The sequence below is a fragment of the Giraffa tippelskirchi genome, chromosome 11, assembly GCF_054371585.1.
Source record: "Giraffa tippelskirchi isolate mGirTip1 chromosome 11, T2T-mGirTip1v1.2.pri, whole genome shotgun sequence".
NCBI lineage: Eukaryota > Metazoa > Chordata > Mammalia > Artiodactyla > Giraffidae > Giraffa > Giraffa tippelskirchi.
In genome coordinates, this window is record NC_137285.1 from 53854003 (window position 1) to 53876715 (window position 22713).

Below are 22713 nucleotides of genomic sequence, written 5' to 3' on the forward strand. Positions count from 1 at the left end.
TAAATACACACATTTTTATAAAGAAAGGACTTCTACTTGTGCATCTGCCCATCAGAATACTAAATTTTCAGTTAATTAAAAAGAGCTTAGTGTGGTAAAACACTGTACTGTTCTGTAAGTAGGAACAATTTATAGTTAGGAAGTGATTTTATAGTAAGTGAAACAAGATGCAGTGTCACATTAATTTACTGGTACAATACCATGGTCGAAAACTGTGTTATTTCCTAATGTGTTTCATGTTAAGGCATACATGCTATGCTAAGTCGCTTCAGTCGTGTCCGACTCTGTGCGACCCCATAGACGGCAGCTCACCAGGCTCCGCCGTCCCTAGGATTCTGCAGGCAAGAATACTGGAGTGGGTTGCCATTTCTTTCTCCAGTGCATGAAAGGGAAAAGTGAAAGTGAAGTCGCTCAGTTGTGTCCAACTCTGTGCGACCCCATGGACTGTAGCCTACCAGGCTCCTCCGTCCATGGGATTTTCCAGGCAAGAGTACTGGAGTGGGGTGCCATTGCCTTCTCCTCTCTGAAGACTGACTTCCTGGATCGGAAGATCGCAGAGCAGCGGGTCTTGCACAACCATGGCCAGGCCCTCCTGGAACACGTCCACCGCCTCGGAGTGCGGCAGCGCCTCCTCCTCGTCCTCCTCGTCGTCCTGCGGCTCTGGCCGCGTGACCCGCGGCTCCTCCAGGGTGCCGGGCTTCCCGCCGGCTCCACCCGTACAGCCGCTCCGCGCGACAGAGGCATACATACAAAATGATAATAGGTGTATGGCCCCTTCCCTTTGTGATGAAACAGTTGAGGCATAATCTTTGTCTATAAGCCAAGCAGATTCATACCATAGCACATCTGTAAAACATTCTGGTGTATGTATCTCAGTAAATTCAGAACTTGGATGTAGTGTACTACCTTCTCTCTACATGTACTGTTGCAGATATTTCCAAACCTTGTATGGTTGTGTCCTATATGATATCTTTAAATGATTTTGTTGCAGTTGTTTGTGTAGTAATGTCATGACAAGGAAAACACCCGTTTTACAGCTTAAGTTGGTTTTGACCCTCAAATATTAATATTAATTGGCAGTATTTTAAGTTTATATATAGATGACAGTTCTCAGGCATCGATGCTAGGTAGCAGTATTGCATATATTAAAAGATGTTCATTTTCACTGCTTCAGTTCCTGAGTGAAGGAAGGATGTATGTAGAATACACAGTAGTATGGCCTTAAATAATGAAGTGAAAGATGTACACATATCTTTTTTTCATCCTGCTGGCATGGATTGTGTACTAAAATTAGTAGTTTTTTGTTTTTAAATATTTTAATCTCTTGGGGGGGTGTAAGTGATACTATGCTATTAAAATGTACCTTTGGTTTTGAAATTGTATTCATGAAAACTTGTAGGTGGAGAATACAGATTTATCATGTAAAGTTGTGTTTATAACTTAGGAACTCCAGAGGAGGTGTAATACCTTAATTACCTTGATTGAAAGAGAAAACATGGAACTAGAAGAAAAGGAGAAGGCAGAGAAAAAGAAAAGAGGACCAAAACCTTCAGTAAGTACTGATGAAAAATGTAAATGTTTTCTTGGGGGACTTAACTTTTTTCAAGAATTTGAACATTACTTGCCTTATCACTGATGTGTTAAGTCTTTTTTGGGGGGGTAGATAGTATAACCTTAAATTGCTTAAAAGGTATAAACTAATTTGATTGTGTTGTGTGGGGGAAATCATGATGGTAATTCACAGTGTGGGGATTTCTAAAAATTTGGTAAGATCTGTCTTGTGAATGCCAGGAGCCTACACTTGACTTTGAGAATACAGGTTACAATTTTAGAATATTTAAAGAAATATTAGGAAAGCAGGGACCTTTACAACCTTTACTGTTCACTTCTAAACTTTGATTTCTTTCCCCAGTGATCTCTTAGCATTGTGAAGGCAAAAATTATGAGAGAGAAAAAGTCATTTTGTTATTTAGTAATAACTTACAGGGTCATGAGTAAAGGAACGTCTGCAGAAAGTCTGGTGTTTATGTAACCTCACAAAGTATTTCCCATTACTGCTTTTTTTTAATACGAAGCATGTGTTGTACATTTGTTTGGTGTATTGACTTACTGTTGCTAATTGTGAATTACTTCATTAATAGTAAAATTTTTGTGTTAGTAAAATATGTAGATAAGATTATTTAGAGAATTATGGTTCTTCGGGTTAAGAAAATTAATACCTGTTACCAAGTGGCAGTTACTAGTAAAGTGCTAGCATGTGTCTTCCAGTATATTTCATGTTGATTTACTCTTGTGATGAAGGAAACGCTTTTGTTTGTTTCTAGACACAGAAACGTAAAATGGATGGAGCCCCTGACGGCCGAGGAAGGAAAAAGAAGCTGAAACTATGAATACATATTTGTTTCATAATCACTAACTTTAAACCAGTAGTTCTTTAATTTACGGGTCTTCATAAGATGTACTGTACAATGCTCAATTGTTATGTCATTCAACGACATCAGGTTCATCTGTTTACTGAGCTAGAAACATAGTATGTAGTTTCACTTTTTTAAATGCAACAGCTGTGCTGAAATTTTTTTATCATTAACACTTGAAGTAATAAAATAGGCTTCATTTATTAATAAATGTTTCATTTGATTTATTTTTCTATTATAGTTCCATTTGTGAGGATTGTGACTGTTTATGAGCTATAATTTCTATACTTGTGACGCTTAAAAGGAAGCAAACAAGTTAAAAAAATTGCAGATAACACTTGTCCCTTCAGTCTTCACTTAGTTGTGTAATTGTTTTAATTCACTTTGCCTTTGCAGAAGTTTGGGTATCTTCTTTGTAGTGCTATTGAGTCTCATCCAGGAAGATTATGTACATTGCATTCTCCTTCTTATTATATGGGTAGAATGGGAAAAAAAGACAAGACAAATTCTCATTAAATTCTATGCATATTTCTGTTGCGCTGTTTCTATAGTTCTGAGGTGAATATGCCCTATTCTGTTTGGAAGAATGGCCTTTTAGTTGTATAGCCAAAGACATTTAGTATTTTCTGGTTCCTTAAGGTGTTATTGTACCATTTTGTAAAAGGAATATTATTATTATGTTTTTTAATTGTTTGGTAAATATTTTTGACAAATTACCTTCTGAAGCAGCCACAACTTGGAAAGATAATGTCAAAACTTAAGATGAATTTTTTCCTTTTTTAAAAAGACCCAGCCAAAATAAGGTGTCAATTTGTCATACTGTTAAATTGAAATTGGTAACAAAATGTATCCCCTTCTGGTTTAACCTTTTTTGGGTTTTAGAGTAATTGAAAATTTTATTTTATTATATTTAAAATAATTTCTAAGTGTGAACAGCAAGAATGAATTAATGCCAGTTTTTATTTTCTATGGACAGACTTGATAAACTGGAGACCCTGAAGCAGGATTACCCAAATTGTAGTGTCAGGATTTTAGCTGTACCAGAGGCCTTTATGTGCTACACATAATTTGTATAAAGTTTTATATGTGCAAATTGGGTACATAAATAGTTCTCCATTTTTCTAAGGGAATGCAATAAATGTAGCATCGTGAATAAATATAACTTTTATAATCCGTAAGTGGTCTTTTCTTTCCATTTCTTTAATGTTCTTTTCTCATTTGATTTTTATTCACTTTTTTCCCTTAGATTTCCTCCCCATATCAGTTGCTTTTATCTGCTCACACATAATTGGGATTTCTATTTATAATGCTGATTTCTATATTACTAATACTGCTTACTTCTGAAAAGTGGGATTGTTGCTGTCAGTGTCAAGCAAGATGCAGTGTTTAAGGCAATTTGTGGAGTGATTTGAGTGTGTTTTGTGCCCCCACCTCCATTGACTTCTCACCTTGGATTCTTAAAATAACAGTTATGGATCTAATATATGCAAAATTGAGGAATGGTTACTCGTTCCGTGTAAAAAGCTATTAAAGTGGTGGCTTTATTTTGGAAGAAATAATTGGGAAAATACAAGGTTGAAGGAAACTTTACAGAGATCACAAGAAGTGTTTTCAAGACAAAAACAGCTTAATGCTGTGTGTCTATGTGTGTGAATGTGTGTTTGTGTGTGTGATGGTGGAGGTGGTGGAGATGGGAGGGAGGTAGAGAGTGTAAATGTAAAAGGAAGCTAGTTCCAGGCCTTCAGAGCTCAGAGACACTGGGACATACATGTGTAAATTGAAACACTTGAAAAAAGCATGAAAAGAAACAGTTTATCAAAATTTAGCATTGTGGTTCACAGGTCAGTTAGGATATCACTGTTGTTGCACATTTATCTAGAATAAAGCCAAGTTTTTATTTATACTGCTAGTTAAGGAAAAATGATGACTAAGCCCAACCAACAGTTGAGAAGAGGAATTGGTGGTAGAGTAGACTCAAAACTGGAACCCATTTGATTTCCTCAATTTACAGTTGAGGAATAAGAAGTTTAAATGGGTGGAATGAATGGTCCTAAAGCCAGCTTAGAAGAGGCTGGGTGGTTTACCTAGGTGACCACAGGGTCACAGTCAATTGTTAGACTGTTTCATTTAATTATGTATTATGTAATTATGTATTACTGTGTTGGGAAGATTATATTTTATTGGGAAGGTATTCAGTAAAACTAAAGTTATCATTTTTAAATATCAGTATTTTAAATATTAATGTAACCTTGGAGAAAAAAATGGAAAATTTTCCAATAGCAAACTTTTTTTTAAATTTAGGGTATTTCAGATTCATATAGTAGACTTTAAGTGTGTGCTTTAATTTTATTGCAGGGCTTATATATGCCAATAATGTGTTAATCTGAACTCAGTACCCTAATTTAGGGTAGTGGCATTTATGGATATCTAAATGTTGGTCTTTGTAAGACATTCAGTGTCTAGTTAGTGTGACAGGTACATGATAGACAGTAAAAAGGGTCAATATGTTAATATTAAACCAGCTACCACCAATTTGTTGGTTTTAAGTAATTATTTAAAATGTGATTATGCTTTATAATATTTGACTCTGTGTACACGTGTTTTAAAAAAATTGTTAAAGATCCTTTAACAATCCACAATCCTTAGTGTTGTGGATAAATTCAGTTGTAGAAACATTTTAAGGAACGTACATAAATCCCATTTCTGAGAAACCACCAGTCCTTAACACTGGGCACTGTTCCTGTCATTTTCCTTGGGGGAGTTAACTCAGTGGACAGGCAGGTTCAAACTGGGAAAAGTATGAAGAGACAATCAAGTCCAAAATAATGCACTTGTTTCAGGCATAGAACACAGTTATCCTGGTTCCTGTAACCATATTAAAGGCAGGTGCAGCTCTTTGTAAAAGTAATAGCGTAACCTATCTCAGTCTATCTGAAGCCAGAAAACGGCACAGCCCTCACACATGGATTTGTGCAAGTTTAAAGTTCCTGCGTATGTTTAGGCAGTCACTCGGAACACTGGTGAACCTTGGCAGCAGAAGCAATCAGGATGGCTTTCTACTACCCTCCCCACGTACACCTCTGTCTGAAGCCACTTCTCTCCTTGTGGCTCAGGTATCACTCATTACTGCAAGTTTCACTTGGAAAAATGTATCACCCTGAATCGGATGTATTTTGAAAAGGAAGAACATGGTCATCTTTGTACTTGCAGTGATAGACTAAAACCTTCACATGGGAGCTTGTTAGAAATGTAGAATCTAAGGCCTCATGTCAGACCTGCTGCACTAGAACCTGCATTTTTCATAAGATGCTCAAAGGTGACTCATGCACAGGAAAATTTTGAAAAGTACTGCTTTAAATGCATTTTACCAAAGCAAAATTATGAAACCTTAATGGTGTAATAAATATCTTCATATTAACATGAAGATTAACATACAACAACAGGGTAACATTTTTTAGTTTAGGTGAGGAAGATCAGTATTATTTCAGAGTGTGCTAAGTCGCTTCAGTCATGTCCACCTCTGCAACCCCCTGAACTGTAGCTTGCCAGGCTCCTCTCTGGGATTCTCTAGGCATGAATACTGGAGTGGGGTGCCATGCCCTTCTTCAGGGGATCTTTCGGACCCAGGGATAGCACCTGCATTTCTTAATGTCTCCTGCAGTGGCAGGTGGGTTCTTTACCACTAGCACCACCTGGGAAGCCAAAAAATGCTTTTATGTTGAATTTTGGATCTGCAGATAATTTTAGAAGAGATTTTTCTGGTGAGTTGTAATGTACTAGCATCAAAATCATTACCTCTCGGTTACCTTGGGACAGTTGTGTGGTTGGAGGAACAGCAGCAGTGGCAACACTTGGGAGCTTGTTAGAATTACAGATGTTCAGGTCGTCCTCCATTTTACTGAACAGAAATCTGGTGGGGAGGCTTTGCCTTTCTGTCTCAAGCCCTCCTGGTGATGCTTTACCGAAGTTTGAGATGTACTGAATTAGTACCTCTCACTATACTTGTGGTTTCCCTTTCCTTTACGTGGAACAAATGTTACATAACTTTGGATTGTGACTTGCATTTTTCTACTCAATTTTATAAATCCAATTATGAAACTATAAAAGGCAGCATGCTGAGTGTGTGGGTCATTCAATGAATGATAGCTGAGTCATCTCATTTTTATAGCAAAGATGAGATGTTCATTGGTAGAGTGATAAGTGCCTCTTCTTATAGGGATGATATGATGGATAGACAGTGGTCAACTGGACTCAGTGACAATGATTTTGGTTGATTGTGTCATCTTTCACAGAGGACCGTTTTTTACATGGAAAGTTACTCTCAGCACCTTTTTCCTATGTATTGTTATTTTGGAGACATGATTGATCTGATTTGAAGTCAGAAACATGTCTCCATATTGATGCACAGACAACAATATCTCCTCCTAGGGATGGTCAGGGTCAACTTGGAGAGAAGACCTTTCACCCTGCAGCCCATAGTGTGCACTGACTTCTGAGCAGTCACCAGAACCACCAAGTGCAGTTACTGTCTGGTTGCTGTGAAAGTAGCTTACACAGAGGTCATTTTTCTCATCTGTGGCATCAGCCTTACATCTGAGTAGAAGGGAGGCCAGTAACATGAGGCAGCTCAAGAACAGGAGCCCACATGCACCCCACAAATGGGCATGGTGCTGCCTGAAGGATCCAAACCTACAGTTTCCATTCCTGTCTGCTAATGAGCCATGCCACCTGGGAACCAGTCTGGAAGGAAGTCTGGCTTTTTTAGAATGGTTCAGGGTGATATGCTGGGTATGAGTGCCCTTGTTTTTATCAGTTCCTATAGCTGGAGAGAGTCAGGAACGAGTGCTAAGGGCAGTCTTAGCACTATAACCTGAAAGACGGGAAGAGAAAGAAGGCCTCACTGCAGTTGAAATGTGCTTCTTTTCCAGCATCAATGGACAAAGAAAGGTTGAGCCTTTTGTTCTTAACTGTTGATTTAATTGATGACAATGGGTTTCACCGGCCTTGGTGACAAAGTAAAAGAAAAAAGGAAAAAATAGAGCACAGTCTAATAATCCTTTGTAGGCTTATTTTTCCTCTTTATATTTTCATACAGTTGCATAAACTACATTTGCACATATCACCAGAATATATGTAACACCAATGACAGTACAATATCATTGATATCCCAGGGTGGCAGTGATCTGGAAACTTGTTAGAACTGTTTTGGCTGCTTCCTCTCCTTTAAAAAGTTTTTCAACCAAAAGGAGGACAAGCACTCTGCTTACAGTCAGTGACGGTGTCATTGATGAAAATGGTGGTTTTATTGGGTTCTCCAAGTGCTGCACCCAGCGGCATCTGAAGAAGTAATTGAAACTGCTCTGAACCCTCAAAGATGGGCTGTCCCCGGTCAGCAAGGATTGTCACTTGGAACATCTGAACACGCACTCCTGGAGCGAAGTTCAGTTTTTGGCTGACGCCAATATAATCTAATCCAGCTAGTGGAAAAGGAAAAGCCAAGGAGTCACTGCCTGAAGAGTTCCTTCAGAGAAAGATGGGTGGTCCTTAGCATTTTCCTCTGTATATGGCACCTTCAAACTCATATTTTTTGGGTTGATCCTCAGAAAGGGGAAATTTCCACGTTCTACAAAGTGCCACAACAGCCACACATCCACCCCCACCAATGCTCTCCATCAGCTTCCAAGCACTTCCACAAAAATCCCCCCAATACACTGAAGGCTGTCAAGGCAACTTCAGTTTTAATGAAGGCATTTCCTTTTTCCATTTGGAACTGTTAAGATCACGATGGTGACTTGTTTTGACCAGGTTTCACTCATTCACCTTTCCCAGACATCTAGTTTGACATTATAATATTCTGCTCAGTTTTACTGGTCCATGAAGTTCCTGCCGTTTTCTCAATTATTAATCATTTTGTAAGCTGGCTCACCTCATTGTATCACTTCTTTGCTATTTATTTAAAAAGTCATCCAATGTCATGACAAATTATTATCAAAGAGAATAGAATAAGAAACCCTGAGTAATATACGTAAATAAATGGAAGAATAGAATATTTACATTGTCTCAAATTATCTCCCCATAAAAGACTTCTTGGGGGCTACCCTCGTGGCTCAGATGGTAAAGAATCTGCCTGCAATGTGGGACACCTGGGTTTGATCCCTGGGTTGGGAAGATCCCCTGGAGAAGGGAATGGCAACCCACTCCAGAATTCTTGCCCGGAGAATCCCATGGACAGAAGAGCCTGGCAGGTCCATGGGGCTGCAAAGAGTTGGACACAACTGAGCAACTAACACAAAAAGACTTCTTAATTACAAAGGAAGAAAAGTAACTTCATAGTGAAGAAACCTGGCACATACCACCTGAACGAAGTGATCAAAGTTAATATCACCAACAGCGGGATAAATTGCACTTGTGTCCCATTGGCTAGAAGGCAGTGAAAAGGCAGTACCACTTCTGTGATATTCCTTCTGAAGATGCAGAGCCTGAATCTAATTATGAAGCAAATCAGACAAGCCCAACCTGGTGGGTATTTTACAAAACTAATTTGTAATATTTCTTTTAAATTTTTATTTTATGTTGGAGTATAGTATAGTTGTGTCCGACTCTGTGACCTCATGGGCAGAGGAGCCTGGTGGGCTATAGCAGCCCACCAGGCTCCTCTGTCCATGGGATTCTCCAGGCAAGAATACTGGAGTGGTTGCCATTCCTTTCTCCAGGGGATCTTTCTAACCCAAGGATCAAACCCAGGTCTCCTATAATGCAGGCAGACTCCTTACCGTCTGCACTCCCAGGGAAGCCCCATAGTTGATTCACAATGCTGTGTTAGTTTCAGGTGTACAGCAGGACATTTCAGTTACACATATATGCATATCTATTCTCTCTCAAAGTCTTTTCCCATTTAGATTATTACAAGACTATGAAGTACAATTCTTTGTGCTGTACAGTAGGTCCTTGTTGATTATCTATTTTTATATACAGTAGTGTACATCTGTTAATCCCAAACTCCTAATTTATCCCTCCCCCTGGTTTATAATCTTGACAATATAACAGTCATGGAAGTCAAAGAAAGCCAAGAAACTGTCCAGATGGTATACAAAACTAAACGACATGGTACTAAATACAATGTGATTTTGAACTGGACTTTTTTGCTTTAAGAATGATTTGGGAGACAACTGGTAGAATTTGAATGAGGTCTGAAGATGAGATTGTAGTCATGTATCAGTATCCTGATTTTAAGCTTGCATTGTGGGTACACAGGGGAATGTCTCTATAGGAGTTGACCTCCACATTTTTGAAGAGATGTTTCCAGATTTATTGGCAACCTGCTCTCAATGATTCAAGAAAAACAAAGTTGTTTTTTTTTTACTGGACTTATTACTTTTCTGTAAGTTTGAGATAATTACATTAAGAAAAAACCAAAACAAGATGATGGTGAAAAGCACCAAGGCAGGAGAGTAAAGGAAAGGGGATTTGGGATCTTATGAGTTTTGGTTCACATGTTAATTCTGCTGTTTACTTGTATAAACTATTTCATTGTTTGAATCTCGATTTCTTTAACATAAAAATGGGGAAGATTATTGCTATTTTCCAAAGTTGTTGTGAAGATTAGAGATAATACAGCAAGGATGCTAGCACAGAGTTTGTCAAATAGTAAGCATTCAGTACATAGAAATTATAATTATTATTTATGTCATAAATAATGATGATATACACATGTATGCATCATTATTATTGTTAATTCACCCACCTGAGCAGATGTCAAGTATTTTCTAGAGTCTAGAGATTATCAAGTCTAAACTGTTACCTCTGCAGAGCTCCTGTTCAAACCCATGAGTCATGACCTCAAGCATAGATCACTGAGGGCTAGCAGAGGGTCATTATTGGTATGAAAAGGAAATCACCTAAATAAGTTTTAATTTTTTCCCCAACCATAAAAAGAGTCCAAGGAGCCAACTGGTCTATTCACTTTTGGTTTCACAAATATATGTAGAGTGAGAAAGAGCCTGGCCTGAAAATTAAGCAAAGAAGGAAGGAAGAAAGAAAAGAAAGAAAAAAAAAAAGCAAGACAACAACAAAAGAACTCAACAGAAGGACCATCACTGGTGTCATGTACAGTATGATGTGATATATTCGCTGACGTGTTATAATATGGTAATTCTCCCAAGAGCAAGTTGCCCTCAGCTTCCTTAACTGTTTCTTGGGTACATGTTGAAACTGGGTGCACATCTTCATAGACACGTTTTCTCTTCGTGTCCTCTCAGTTCCTGTAGGTTTTTAGATTCCTGTAGAGTTTTATTTGCAAGATTTGTGCTTTTACTTAGTTTTTATCTTAACATATCCTTGCGTGTCTTGGACTGTGCGATACTAATCCTGAATTATGCTACCTGTCACATCCCAGGAGATTAAGGTCTCTGTTAGTAATGAAAAAAAGGTGGATTTCAACACAGATTGAAATTTGCCTTTCTCTTCCTGAATCCTACTGTGTTTTGTTTTTTTTTCTTTATTTGTTTTGGTTGGTAAAGCAGCTGACAGCTTCAACACAGAGAAAGTGATGTTCAGAACCATCTAACTATACTGCCAGCAAGGCTTTGACTGTCCACATCAAGAACGGCAAAGGGGAGTGGGGGGTGAGAACATGCTGCTTGAAGCCAAGGAAAATGCTGGTGAGTCAGAAGTGAGAGCCTCCTACCCTCCTGGGGGGCTAATAGGTGCCTGGATTCTCCCAGGAGCTGGTATACCTGTGCAGTCATCACAGGTACACTTTGGTATGAAATAGCGTTTATGAGCAGCTTCTGGTATCTACAAATATTCTTTTTTAAATTGATTAATTTAATTTTGGGCTGTGCTGGTCCTTGTTACTCCGCACGAGCATTCTCTAGTTGCGGAGAATGGGCTCCTCGCTGTGTGGCTTCTCTTGTTGGGAGCACAGGCTCTATGGCTCGTGGGCTCGGTAGTCGTGGTGCATGGGCTTAGTTGCCCCGCGGTGTGTGCAATCTCCCTGGACCGGAGATGGAACCCATGTCCCCTGCCTTGGCAGGTGGATTCTTATCTGCTGGGTCACCAGGGAAGTCCTACAAATATTTCTTTTTAAAAAATGTATATATTTTTAATTGGAGTGTAACTGCTTCACAATATTGTGTTATTTTATGCCAATACATCAACATGGATATCCTCCCTCTGGAGTCTCCCTCCACTTCCCACCCCATTCTACCTACCCTCTAGATTGTCACAGCAAATATTCTTAACTTCGGAAGGTTAATTTGGGTCCACGCAAGCAGTTAATGAATGAATCAACAAGTCATAAGGCTGCTACTCAAATATTCTGTTTCTTCCGTAAACAGCAGAAGTCATTCTATATGGCCAGGGAGGAGAAAATTTAAATCAAAGCCTCTCCACAAAGACTTGGCATGCTACACTTGAACAGACTAGACCTCACCCTATACGAATGCCATGATGATGACACATTTTAAAAATGGTCTGCTCACCTTCTGCTGAGGCCGGCTCTGTTCTCTTGGAGCGCACGGTGACAGAGGACGCTTGGGAAAGGTCCGTGCCTGTCCTCCGGACGCAAACCTCCAAGGAGCCAGCACTTTCATCAACGTGATATTCAGCATCCCCAAAGCGCAAGGCAGGCTCTGGGGAGACATGAAGTGATGAACTGAGAATGCTGCTGCCTCCCAGGACCCTTGTCTCCTCTGGCCCCACGGGAGCCTGGGGGTTTCTCACTATCACCAGACTTGACAGGTCCCACGGGCTCAAGGGAAACAAAGATAACACACAAAAGACCACATCAAGGAATCTCATGCCATGGCTTAGATTCCAGGAAGTGCAGTGAGAGAAAGTCAGAATTCTGTTCATTTTCCTCCTTTAAGAGAGATCTGTTGTACACAGACGTTTCCCAGTTGGGGAGAACTGGTCAACTAGCTGTAACTCAGGCAAGCCAGCTATCGTTTGGGAAAAGATGGTGGGGAATTAGGGAGGCTTTTTTTCTCAGAAGAGAAGTGCCCTTCATGTTGAGGCACAGTCCAGCCAGGGGTCTGAACTCAGCGTCTGCTGCTGCATCTTATCCCATATGTTTGTTTATCACAAAGACAGACAGAAATTCTATTCCTGAACTGCCATCCCCAGAGGAAGGGAAGGGGTCCCCTAGAATAGAAGGCTGAGGGCAGCCAGGGTGGGCATCAGACTCTGAGAGCAGGTGAAAGTGAACGTGTTAGTTGCTGAGTCATGTCCGACTCTGTGTGACCCCATTGTCTGTAGCCTACCAGGCTCCTCTGTCCATGGGAATTCTCCAGGCAAGAATACTGGAGTGGGAATTCTGTCCCCAGGGCATCTTCCCCACCAAGGGATCGAACCCAGGTCTCCTGCATTGTAGGCAGATGCTTTACCGTCTGAGCCACCAGGGAAGCCTGAGAGCAGGTGGAAAAGAGGAATACATCTCATGGGGGGAAAAGTTTGACAAGTCAAGACTTAGCCAAGCAGACGTACTCGTCCACTTCCAGCCCTCTCGGTTCTAAAAAGCAGCCTATGAACTTAGCTGAATCTTCAAAGCTTATACAAGTTTCAGCTGTTACACTTGACATGATAAAGGTCAGAAACGAATGTTTTTCCTCAGACTGTGAAATTCAGAGGCAAAAAGATATCCATACCAGGCAGCAGCTTCACCACAGAGGCGTGACCACTGAGATGGTAAATGGAAATCAACACGACAGAGATGAAACCTTGGCAAGTACGATACAACACAGAAGCATATCAGAATGGAATTTGGATTTTGGAAGGTAGAAATCCACTGTAATAAGCAGTACTTGCTCAGGATGTATTTTAGCAGATCTCTTTGTGCTGCAGAGAGTTCTACCAAAAGTTTGATGGCAGTGTGCAAGAGCTCTCGTAATCTGACTAGCGTCCGTTCTTTCTGGAGTCTTCATGTACCATTCCTGACACTGTGCCCTGTGTGCCTGTCACACAGAACAGCTCTCCAGGCAGCCAGCACAGCACGTGGTCAGGGCCTCCATCTTCACTGGTGATGTCCTCTGAGCTGAAACTCCCTTCTCAACATGTTAATTTCACACACTCCTTTTGTAAGATTTTGACTGTGTAACCTGCTCTGGGAGGTCATGTGTGTGCGTGCATGCTAAGTCGCTCAGTCGTGTCTGACTCTTTGCGATCCTATGGACTGTGTAGCCTGCCAGGCTCCTCTATCCATGGGATTCTCCAGGCAAGAATACTGGCTTGGGTTGCCATGCCCTCTTCCTGACCCAGGGATCGAACCTATGTCTCTTATGTCTCCTGCGTTGGCCATCAGGTTCTTTACCACTAGTGGCACCTGGGAAGCCCCTGGGAGGCTATATATACCCTTAAGGGGGGAGTTGTTCCTTATCCTGTGCTCCCCTGAAACTTTGCACAGCTCACTAATTGCAGCGATGGGTCACTCTTGCTATTTCTGTCCTCAGCTGCATCGCAGGTGGGGGTCTGCACTCAGAAAAGGGTGTGGGGAGGTAATTCTCTGTTAAAAACTTTTTTTCTTTTTTTGGCTGCACCGGTCTTAGTTGTGGCATGCAGGGTCTGTAGTTGCTGCAGGTGGGATCTAGTTCCCTGGCCAGGGATGGAAACCAGACCCCCAGCATTGGAAACACGCCAAGTCTTAGCCACTGGATCACCAGGGAAGTCTCCAACCTCTCTTTTTGACTCACAAGTTTCACTCCACCTCTCCATTGTTGCTGGCGGATGTTTCGGATACCTCTAAGCTTGGACAGGAAACAGGGTGGAGAAGCAAGAGAAGCAGACAAGATCTTGGTGGGTTTTATCATGGTGACCACACTCTTGAGTCTTAGAAGATGGAAGAAAGCAGATTCTGTTTCTCATGGGCACTTTAGTGTGTTCTTTGGAGACCTCTCATTCCCATGGTTGAGTACTTCTCGTCTGCAATCCCCTTGTTAAGGATGTGTGCGCACTAAGGCCCTTCAGTCTGCATCCCTATCCTGGCTGATCATTAATCCTTCCTCATATATTAGCATTTGGCGGTGCTTCTGTGGGGACTGTTCATCCCTCTGGGTGGCGCTATTGGACAAGGTCTAAGACGGGTCCATTCTGGATCTCTTCTGCAAGCCTGGCTCACACCTGGTCCACGACAAGCCTCCTGCATCCTTTGCTTGATACACCCTAGGGATACTGCCTCATCCTAATACACGCCCTCTTGTTTGTTCATCTATCAGAGCAGCTAATCAGCATATCTCCTACAGTGAGATTTTCCAGACAGAGCCAGTTTCCTCCACAGTAGGTGATACATGTTACCCTTAACACGGCCTCATGATTTAGCACCTCTTGAAAAAGTTAAAATGTTAAAGCCACCATTCTTACACACTGTTCTGTGTTTTTATCAGAGCCTTATCAATACCTCAAGACCAGGGACCACACTCCACATCCCCTTAGGAACAGTTTGGTTGGTGTGTTATAAGTATTCAAGAATTTGTCGAGTGGCCAATTTTAATTCACTTCTGATATACTTTGAACTTACTACAAATTATATTTTTTAAAGTTGAGACTAATGGATCTACTTATTTAGCAGAGAATTTACTCTGTGTGGTATTAGGGAAGGGAGAAAAGTAAGAAAGATAAAAAAAAAAAGAAAGATAAAAAAATTGAGTTATGTCACTGTTCAGAAAAAAAATGTAAGACTCAAGCCTCTCTGAATACCTTAAGATACGGGATGTAAGAGGAGGACAGTGTCACTTAGAAGAAAAACCATGAAATTCTTCTGAGATGCTCTGTATACTGAGCATAAGGAGATTTGTTTAAATAGAGAAAAGAGATGCTCTGTGCAGCCCAGTGGTATCTCTAAGTAGTTGCCACTCAAGGTCTGTTTAAAAAACTGAGATGCTGGCAGTGATTCTTCTGGGTGGGCAGTTTTGAGAGTAGAATGTTTTGACCACTTATGTTATATAGATTCCGCAGCCATAGCTGTGCTTTTCTTTCCTTTAAAAGAAAACGTCCTTTAAATGGAAATAAGAAAAAGAAATATGACAAAGTGGAAAGTGAAACTTTCAAAAGAGATATGACCATCATTTAAAAATGAGTTCACTGTTCAGATTCAGAGAGATTTCATACCAAGATCCAAAGAAGACTTAGAGATGAAGGCACAGACATGCTGTTGTTAAACTTTGACAAACCACCCTGAACCGGATAGATGCCAAAAGATGGAAGATTGGAACATGTTTTTGCAGTTACCTTGGAAGATAAAATAGATTCTGGAAACAAGAGGATAAGCTTAATCACTAGAAAAATTCTGGAACGTTTATTTCAACAGTTTCTGGATCTTTAGAAAAGGAAGGGGTAATGCCTATGAGTCAGTATCAGTTTTTTTAACATCCGGTTTCATGAAGTTAAGTTTAATGTTTTTTAGTTCAGCTAAACAGACATCTTTTGAGCGTCCTCTATGTGTTCTAACTATGGGATGTAAAGAGATGTGTATTATTCCTGTTAAAGTGTTTCTGGTATAACAGGGCAGCCACAATGATGCCAATCAGCTAACCCTGAGTGCTCTGACAAAAGCAGGAACCACCTCAAGGCTCAGAAGGAGGGATCTTGGAAGAAAATAACTGTGCTAGACTCAAAGAATGAATGAGAATTGATCCAGGAGAAAGGTGGGAAGAATGTCCCCAACAGAGTGGCTCATATGAAAAAGAAAGGCCCAGAAGCATGACAAAGTCTAGTGTTTGGGGAGGAATAAAAGAGGGCATTTCTTGGAAACGTTTAAGGTGAGAGTGGCTGAATGAGGGGATGAGTTTTGAGAGGAAGGGAGAAATCAGAACCTACGGAGACTTGGATCCACTTTAAGTAGATGGGACTTCACTTTCTAGACTCTCCTTAGAATATAGGGGCCAATTTGAAGTAGTGGAAAGGTGGTTGGTTTTTTTGTTTGTTTTCTGTACATCTGTCCAACTTTGGTTTGGGCCACAGATTTAAGGAAGAGCTAGGGCTACTGATTAGGAAGCTATTGCAGTTATCCAGGTGAGACATGAGGATGGTTTGAAGTGTTCACTGGTGTGCATACTAGTGATGGAGTGGGAGAGATGGATGTAGATAGTGTCCTGAGCAGCATCCAGTGATTGGACGTAGGTGGCTTCTAGGATGCCCTGCCGATGTGGGGATGGGATCACCATAAACTCAGTTGGGAAGATAGGAGGGGAAACAGTCTTGGCTAGGGTGGAAAGACTTTAATGTGTGAATCTGGAGTTCGAGAATCAAGTCAGGGCTGGAGATTTAGGAGTCGCTAGTGTACAAGTTGTGGACAATCCTGTACTGTTTTAGAGGGTATGATCATCCAATGTGAATGAGCAAAGAGAACAGTTGTAGGGGTGTCAACCACTAGGGAGACTGGCAGAGGGGAAGGAACTCGAAAAAAGAGACAGAGGAAGAGTGATGGAGAGAAGAGTGGATCCAGGAAAATCGACAGAGTAGAAAAAATTGAGAAATATAAGTGACCACAATGTTAAATGCAGCAAGTATATGCAGAAAGATGTGTGCAAGCCAACAGTTGTAATCAGTGGCACAACAACCAACGTACACCTTATTAAACTTTAAACTGTGTCAACTGAACTATAATGCCTGAGTTTAAAAATAAGAACTAAAATAAAATTTTTTCTGCGTTTGAAACTTTTAACAACTGTATTATAATATGACCAACCTTCTAAAACATCATGTTACTCTTTCTTCTGAACAGTTTTCTGGGTTTTACAGTACAGCAATGTGTCTTTCAAGTTTTAAAAATATTTTGTGTTGAAGTTTATCTTGGCCCATAGCAATAGTATTAAGCACATTGAAAAGAAAATTGGATGTAATTTCCCAAAACAATGCTTTGTTTCTGTGCAAGTTTTCTTACAGTGTTTTCTTAAATCTGTCATTATTCTGTTAAATGCCCATTACTGACAAAGACACTAATCTAGCTGGCAATCTTTACAGGCAAATTTAAACTTTCTTTTTTGTATTGGGGTATAGCCAATTAACAGTGTTGTGATAGTTTCAGGTGAAGAGCAAAGGAACTCAGCCATATATATACATGTATCTATTCATCGCCAAACTCCCCTCCCATATAGGCAAATTTTATGCATGTTATACAAATCTTACTACCTCAGGACAAAACTAAGAACCATCTGAAATTGGACATCAATTCCTTTTTGTGGCAGATACAAGAATTTTCAAATTGCATGTTAAAAGTTCAATGTTTTCAGCAGATAGGTGGAGACATGCTGTAACGTGTTTACAAATAGAACAGACACACTGTGCTGATTAACCAGGGTCTTTAGTTTCATCCTGACCTTGTCAAGTGCAAGTAGAAGCTCAGGTCTTTAGTAGGTGAATGCATAGGAAGCTCACTATGCATTAGTTCAGTCAACATTCACTGGCCATATTCTGTGGCCTCTGCATGGAGTTGACGTATCATGATTTTTCTGTCAGTGCGGGGCCAGGGTCTTGAGTTGTTAGCTTGTCCCTGCTCCCATGCAATTTCTTTTCTTAGCATCACTCCACAGTGGTTGCCTTTACAAATACATTCCTGCAGGTGACCCATTTGACGAGGGGACAGTTGATCTCTATTTAAGGAAGCTAAACATTTCCCAGAGTCTAGCTAAATAGAATAAAAACATTTCATCCCAATTCTAACTCTTGAGCTGCTTGGCTACATCTTTATGTTGCTAGATATCATGTCATCACTTGGCCTAAAGGAAAACAAGATTTTGCTATAAGATGATAGACTTAATACTTCTGAATAAATGAAGCATTAGTGGTATTTAACATGTGCTCAGACTGACCTACTAGACACAAATACTAACCCTGGAAAATGGACTTTTCCCAATTTCTTTCTAGTAGTCGGTTTTGTAGGACACATATTTTCATTCCTGGCTGAAGGGGCAATGGAACTACTTCCTGAGATGTGATAGAATTTGATCAATGTTTTTGCTTAAATGCTGAATTAGGGGACTTGTCATTTCACAAAAGTAGTCCAAAAGATTATAATCATGTAGTAGGTGTGATAGTAGAAACTGTGGTTGTTTCCTCAAGGCTAAAATATAATGGCACCATTCAAAGGAACCATTAGTATCATGAATGGCAAAATTTGTTCTTAGTAGATAGTCCCTAATATCTCTTTGGTTTCACAGAGAATATAATAGAAATTCTAAGTTTCTGTTGAGTAGACTGAAAATTGAGTATACTGAGCAATATTCCATTGTATGTATATACACACCACATCTTCATCCATTCATCTGCTGATGGACTTTTAGGTTGCTTCCATGTCTTGGCTATTGTAACTAGTGCTGCAATCAACACTGGGAAGCATGTATCTTCTCGAATTACAATTTTCTCCAGATACATAGCCAGAAGTAAGAATGCAGGATCATATGACAACTGTGTTTTTGGTTTATTAAGGGACTTCCATACTGTTCTCCATAGTGGCTACTCCAATTTACATTCCCACCAACAGTATAGGAGGGCTTCTTTTTCTCCACACCCTCTCCAGCATTTATTAGTTGTAGGCTTTTTGAGATGGTCATTCTGACTGGAGTGAGGTGATGTCTCATTGTAGTTTTGACTTGCCATTTCTAATAGTTAGTGACGTTGAGCATTTTTACATGTTTATTGGCCATCTGCATGTCTTCTTTGGAGAAATGTCTATTTAGATCTTCTGCTTAGCTTTTGATTGAGTTGTTAGCATTTTTTATATTGAACTGTCATATGCATTATTTTAAGAAAAACGATAGTTATCTTAATTCTAAGGGGGCAGTTTTTGAAAAGAAATTACACAATGAAGAATGCATAGACATCAGAGTCTATACTTATTCTTAGCTCTTGAGACTTGTGAAAATATATGTGGGAATTGAACTTCGTCCCTGGTAATTTTTTTTTTTAAGTAGAGCAAAATTGGCCTTTTGCAGCATTCTGAGATCTTGTCCACAGGATGTAATATCAACAAACAAAATTTAGGAGACCAAACAAACAAAAACCAAACCAACTTTAATCTCACTCATATTTTCCTTTTTCCTAGAACAATAGGACCCCTTGGACTGTAGCCCTCCAGGCTCCGCTGTCTGTGGGATTTCCCAGGCAAAAATACTATAGTGGGCTGCCATTTGCTTTTCCAGGGGATTTTCCTGACCCAGGGATTAAATCTGGGTCTCCTGCTTTGCAGGCAGATTCTTTACCATCTGAGTCACCAGGGAAGCCCCAGAATGATATAATACATGATAAATTTTCATCCCCAACTAAAGAGCACATACACTCTTCAACCTGTGCTCCATCTGGTTTGTCTCTTGACACGGCTCTCAGTTTCATGGGAGCTCTGCACTGTATGTGTGCATTCACACAAGTTCTGGGTCTGATCCTATCTAGGTCTGAACACAGCAACTCACAGCCACTCACATCCTGACAGAGGTATATTTGAGAGGTGAAGTGGTCAGTCTAATTTGACACTCAATGAAATAGTCAGATCCTGTCCTTGTCTTTATCAATATTTTCTCTTAAAAGTGCCTCTTGTAGAAAGCGGAGAAGGCAATGGCAGCCCACTCCAGTCCTCTTGCCTGGAAAATCCCATGGATGGAGGAGCCTGATAGGCTGCAGTCCATGGGGTCGCGAAGAGTCAGACACGACTGAGCGACTTCACTTTCACTTTCCCTTTCATGCATTGGAGGAGGAAATGGCACCCCACTCCAGTGTTCTTTCCTGGAGAATCCCAGGGACGGGGGAGCCTGGTGGGCTGCCGTCTATGGGGTCACACAGAGTCGGACACGACTGAAGTGACTTAGCAGCAGCAGCAGCTTGTAGAAAGGGCAATTACTAAGAAAGTAATACTGGGCTTGGTACTTAATGAGTCTGGGGTTGGGAGGGGTTGGTTTCGAGGAGTGAAGAGCCCCCTACTCCTTTCTGGCTTCAGCTGGGACTAGAGCTAAACTCCCCACCGGGTAGGGCTAGGAAAAGAGGTCTGGATGCCTACACACGGGGCTTCATGGTTCCCTTGTACCACTTGTAGACTCATGTTCCTATTGTTGGGAGGGACGCTCCTTGGACTGCTAAGATGAGTGTCCTGTGGGGCAGTCCTGGTTGAGTGATCAGACATTTAACCTAGGTCCTCTTCTTGGCTTCCTTAAAGTCTTAGGTCACTTCCTTAGGATGTGCTTTTTTAAAAAAAAATTAACACACTCACACATAAATATTTAATCTTTCTGCATCGCTGCATTGCCCTCAGTATTGGTGATAAGTATGTATCTGAAAAGCCACTCAGAGATGCTAGAGAAAGAGCAACATCAATTCCTTTCATAGGTCATTTAAGCTTGATTTATCTTTCAACTGTTGAGGGAAAGGATGAGAAGAAAGCAGCTGTTACCAAGAGTGGAAAACAGGAAATAGGCTTACCATCATCCCGATCAGCCAGGATAATCACCTTGGCGGTGGGGAATTTGGCCCCCAGTTGCCTTCCCATTGGCAGGCTCAGTGAAACGCTGAAGGATTCCTCCTCTTCATAAAGAGAGTCATTGATGATCAGGACCCGGCAGGTGTTCTCAGCTTCATCCTTGTCAAAGTGGAGGATGCTGGTGTGGTCTTTCGGACGTGAGATGTAGTCAGAGAAAGATAACCCTGCAGAAGAAATGGCGCCTATGGCAGAACCTATGGAGATAGGAGATAGAACAGAGAAAGTAAGAAGAAACAGATCTAAACAGGAAACCTGTCCCCATGGGGTCTTCAAACTATTTTTAGATAATAGAGAATAAGAATAGTTGCTCTGTCGTGTTTGACTTGTGTTCGACTTAGCCCGCCAGACTCCTTCGTTCACGGAATTCTCTAGGCAAGAATACTGGGTATTCTTGGGGCAGCCATTCCCTTCTCCAGGGGATCTTCCTGACCCAGGGATCGAATGCTGGACTCCTGCATTGCATGCAGATTCTTTATTGTCTGAGCCACCAGGAAATGGTATTTTTTAAATAACAACTCTCTGAATTATAAGGCACACTTACCTCTTACAGTCACCAAAATTAATATGGTAATTAGAAGACTTTTACAACAGACCCAGGTATTTTGGCACGATTCACAGTTAGGGGTCTTTGAACTGTTGTTGCTGTTCAGTCGCTCAGTCGTGTCTGACTCTTTGTGACCCCATGGACCGAAGCATGCCAGGCTTCCCTGTCCTTCATCATCTCCCAGAGTTTGCTCAAACTCATGTCCATTGAGTCGGTGATGCCATCCAACCATCTCATCCTTTGTCACTCCTTTCTCCTCCTGCCTTCAGTCTTTCCCAGCATCAGGATCTTTGAATAGGGTGTATACTGAATAAGTTTTGTTTAGATTAGGGACTAAATAAACTGAAGGATCATAGGATGGTTTAGCTTAATTTGTTCATATTATAGACTGGAAAACTGAAGTACAGATAAATTATGACCAGAGAATCTATACCATGATAATGTATAGGTTTGCTCCCGCCCCTGCCCTTCCCATGGCAGCTGTAAGTTGCCATTCTTGTTCAGTCTCTAAGTTGTGTCTGACTTTGCGACTCCATGAACTGCAGCACACCAGGCTTCCCTGTCCTTCACTATCTCCCTGACTTTGCTCAAACTCATCCATTGAGTCAGTGATGCCATCCAACCATCTCATCCTCTGTTGCCTCCCTCTTCTCTTGCCCTCAATTTTTCCCAGCATCAGGGTCTTTTCCAATGAGTCGCATCTCAGTAATCTGACCCTCAGGCCCTGATAGAGTTCTTTGCGTGATACTAAAATATAGCCACGGAATTACTTGTTATTTTATAAAGAATACAAGATTGACTGAATTTCAGTTTAGAGACAGTGCATTTAAAATTTTATTATAGTAATTTAATTTAATTTCCCTAATTTAAGTGCACTATTTGATGAGTTTTAACAAATACATATAATACAGATACATATAATAAAATACATATACATATAATCATGCACCCATTACCACAAGCATAGTATAGAATATTTTTTATCCACCAACACATTTACCCCTTGTAATCCATCTTCTTCCCTGTCTCCAAGCCCTGGAAACCACTCATCCGTTTTCTTGTCACTATAGATTTATTTGCTTTATGAGAAGCCCATGTAAATAAAATCATGCAGTTTTCAGTCTTTTGCGTCTGATTTGTTTTATTTAGCATAATGCTTTTAAGATTCATCAATGTGTCAGGATTTTATTCCTTTTTACTCTTGAATAGGGTTCTCCATTGTGTGGTTACATCACAATTTGTTTTCCCATTTACCAGTTGATAATTTAGGTTGTTCCCAGTTTGTTAGCTATTCTGAA

General features: G+C 40.5%; 2 protein-coding genes across 8 annotated transcripts in view; one reads left to right on the forward strand and one right to left on the reverse strand.

Moving 5' to 3' along the window:
- SMARCA5 (SNF2 related chromatin remodeling ATPase 5) overlaps nucleotides 1–4299 on the forward strand; it is a 37836-nt gene extending 33537 nt beyond the window's left edge. For 5 of the 7 annotated variants that reach the window (XR_014069272.1, XR_014069270.1, XM_081543640.1 and 2 more), the window contains exons 23-24: nucleotides 1445–1552; nucleotides 2325–3592. Coding sequence is in view for 3 of the 7 variants with exons in the window: in XM_081543640.1 (XP_081399766.1) it covers nucleotides 1445–1552; nucleotides 2325–2390 (174 nt within the window). In the remaining 4 variants the exon portion in view is untranslated. Of the gene's footprint in view, nucleotides 1–356; nucleotides 1007–1444; nucleotides 1553–2324; nucleotides 3593–4219 lie in introns of those variants that run through there. The other 2 variants (XR_014069271.1, XM_081543641.1) reach the window with 2 other exon arrangements.
- Nucleotides 4300–7369: 3070 nt separating this feature from the next.
- FREM3 (FRAS1 related extracellular matrix 3) overlaps nucleotides 7370–22713 on the reverse strand; it is a 76073-nt gene continuing 60729 nt past the window's right edge. Inside the window, 3 exon segments of the mRNA XM_081543637.1 lie at nucleotides 7370–7891; nucleotides 11897–12046; nucleotides 20814–21065. Coding sequence (XP_081399763.1) covers nucleotides 7650–7891; nucleotides 11897–12046; nucleotides 20814–21065 — 644 coding nt within the window. The 3' untranslated portion in view covers nucleotides 7370–7649.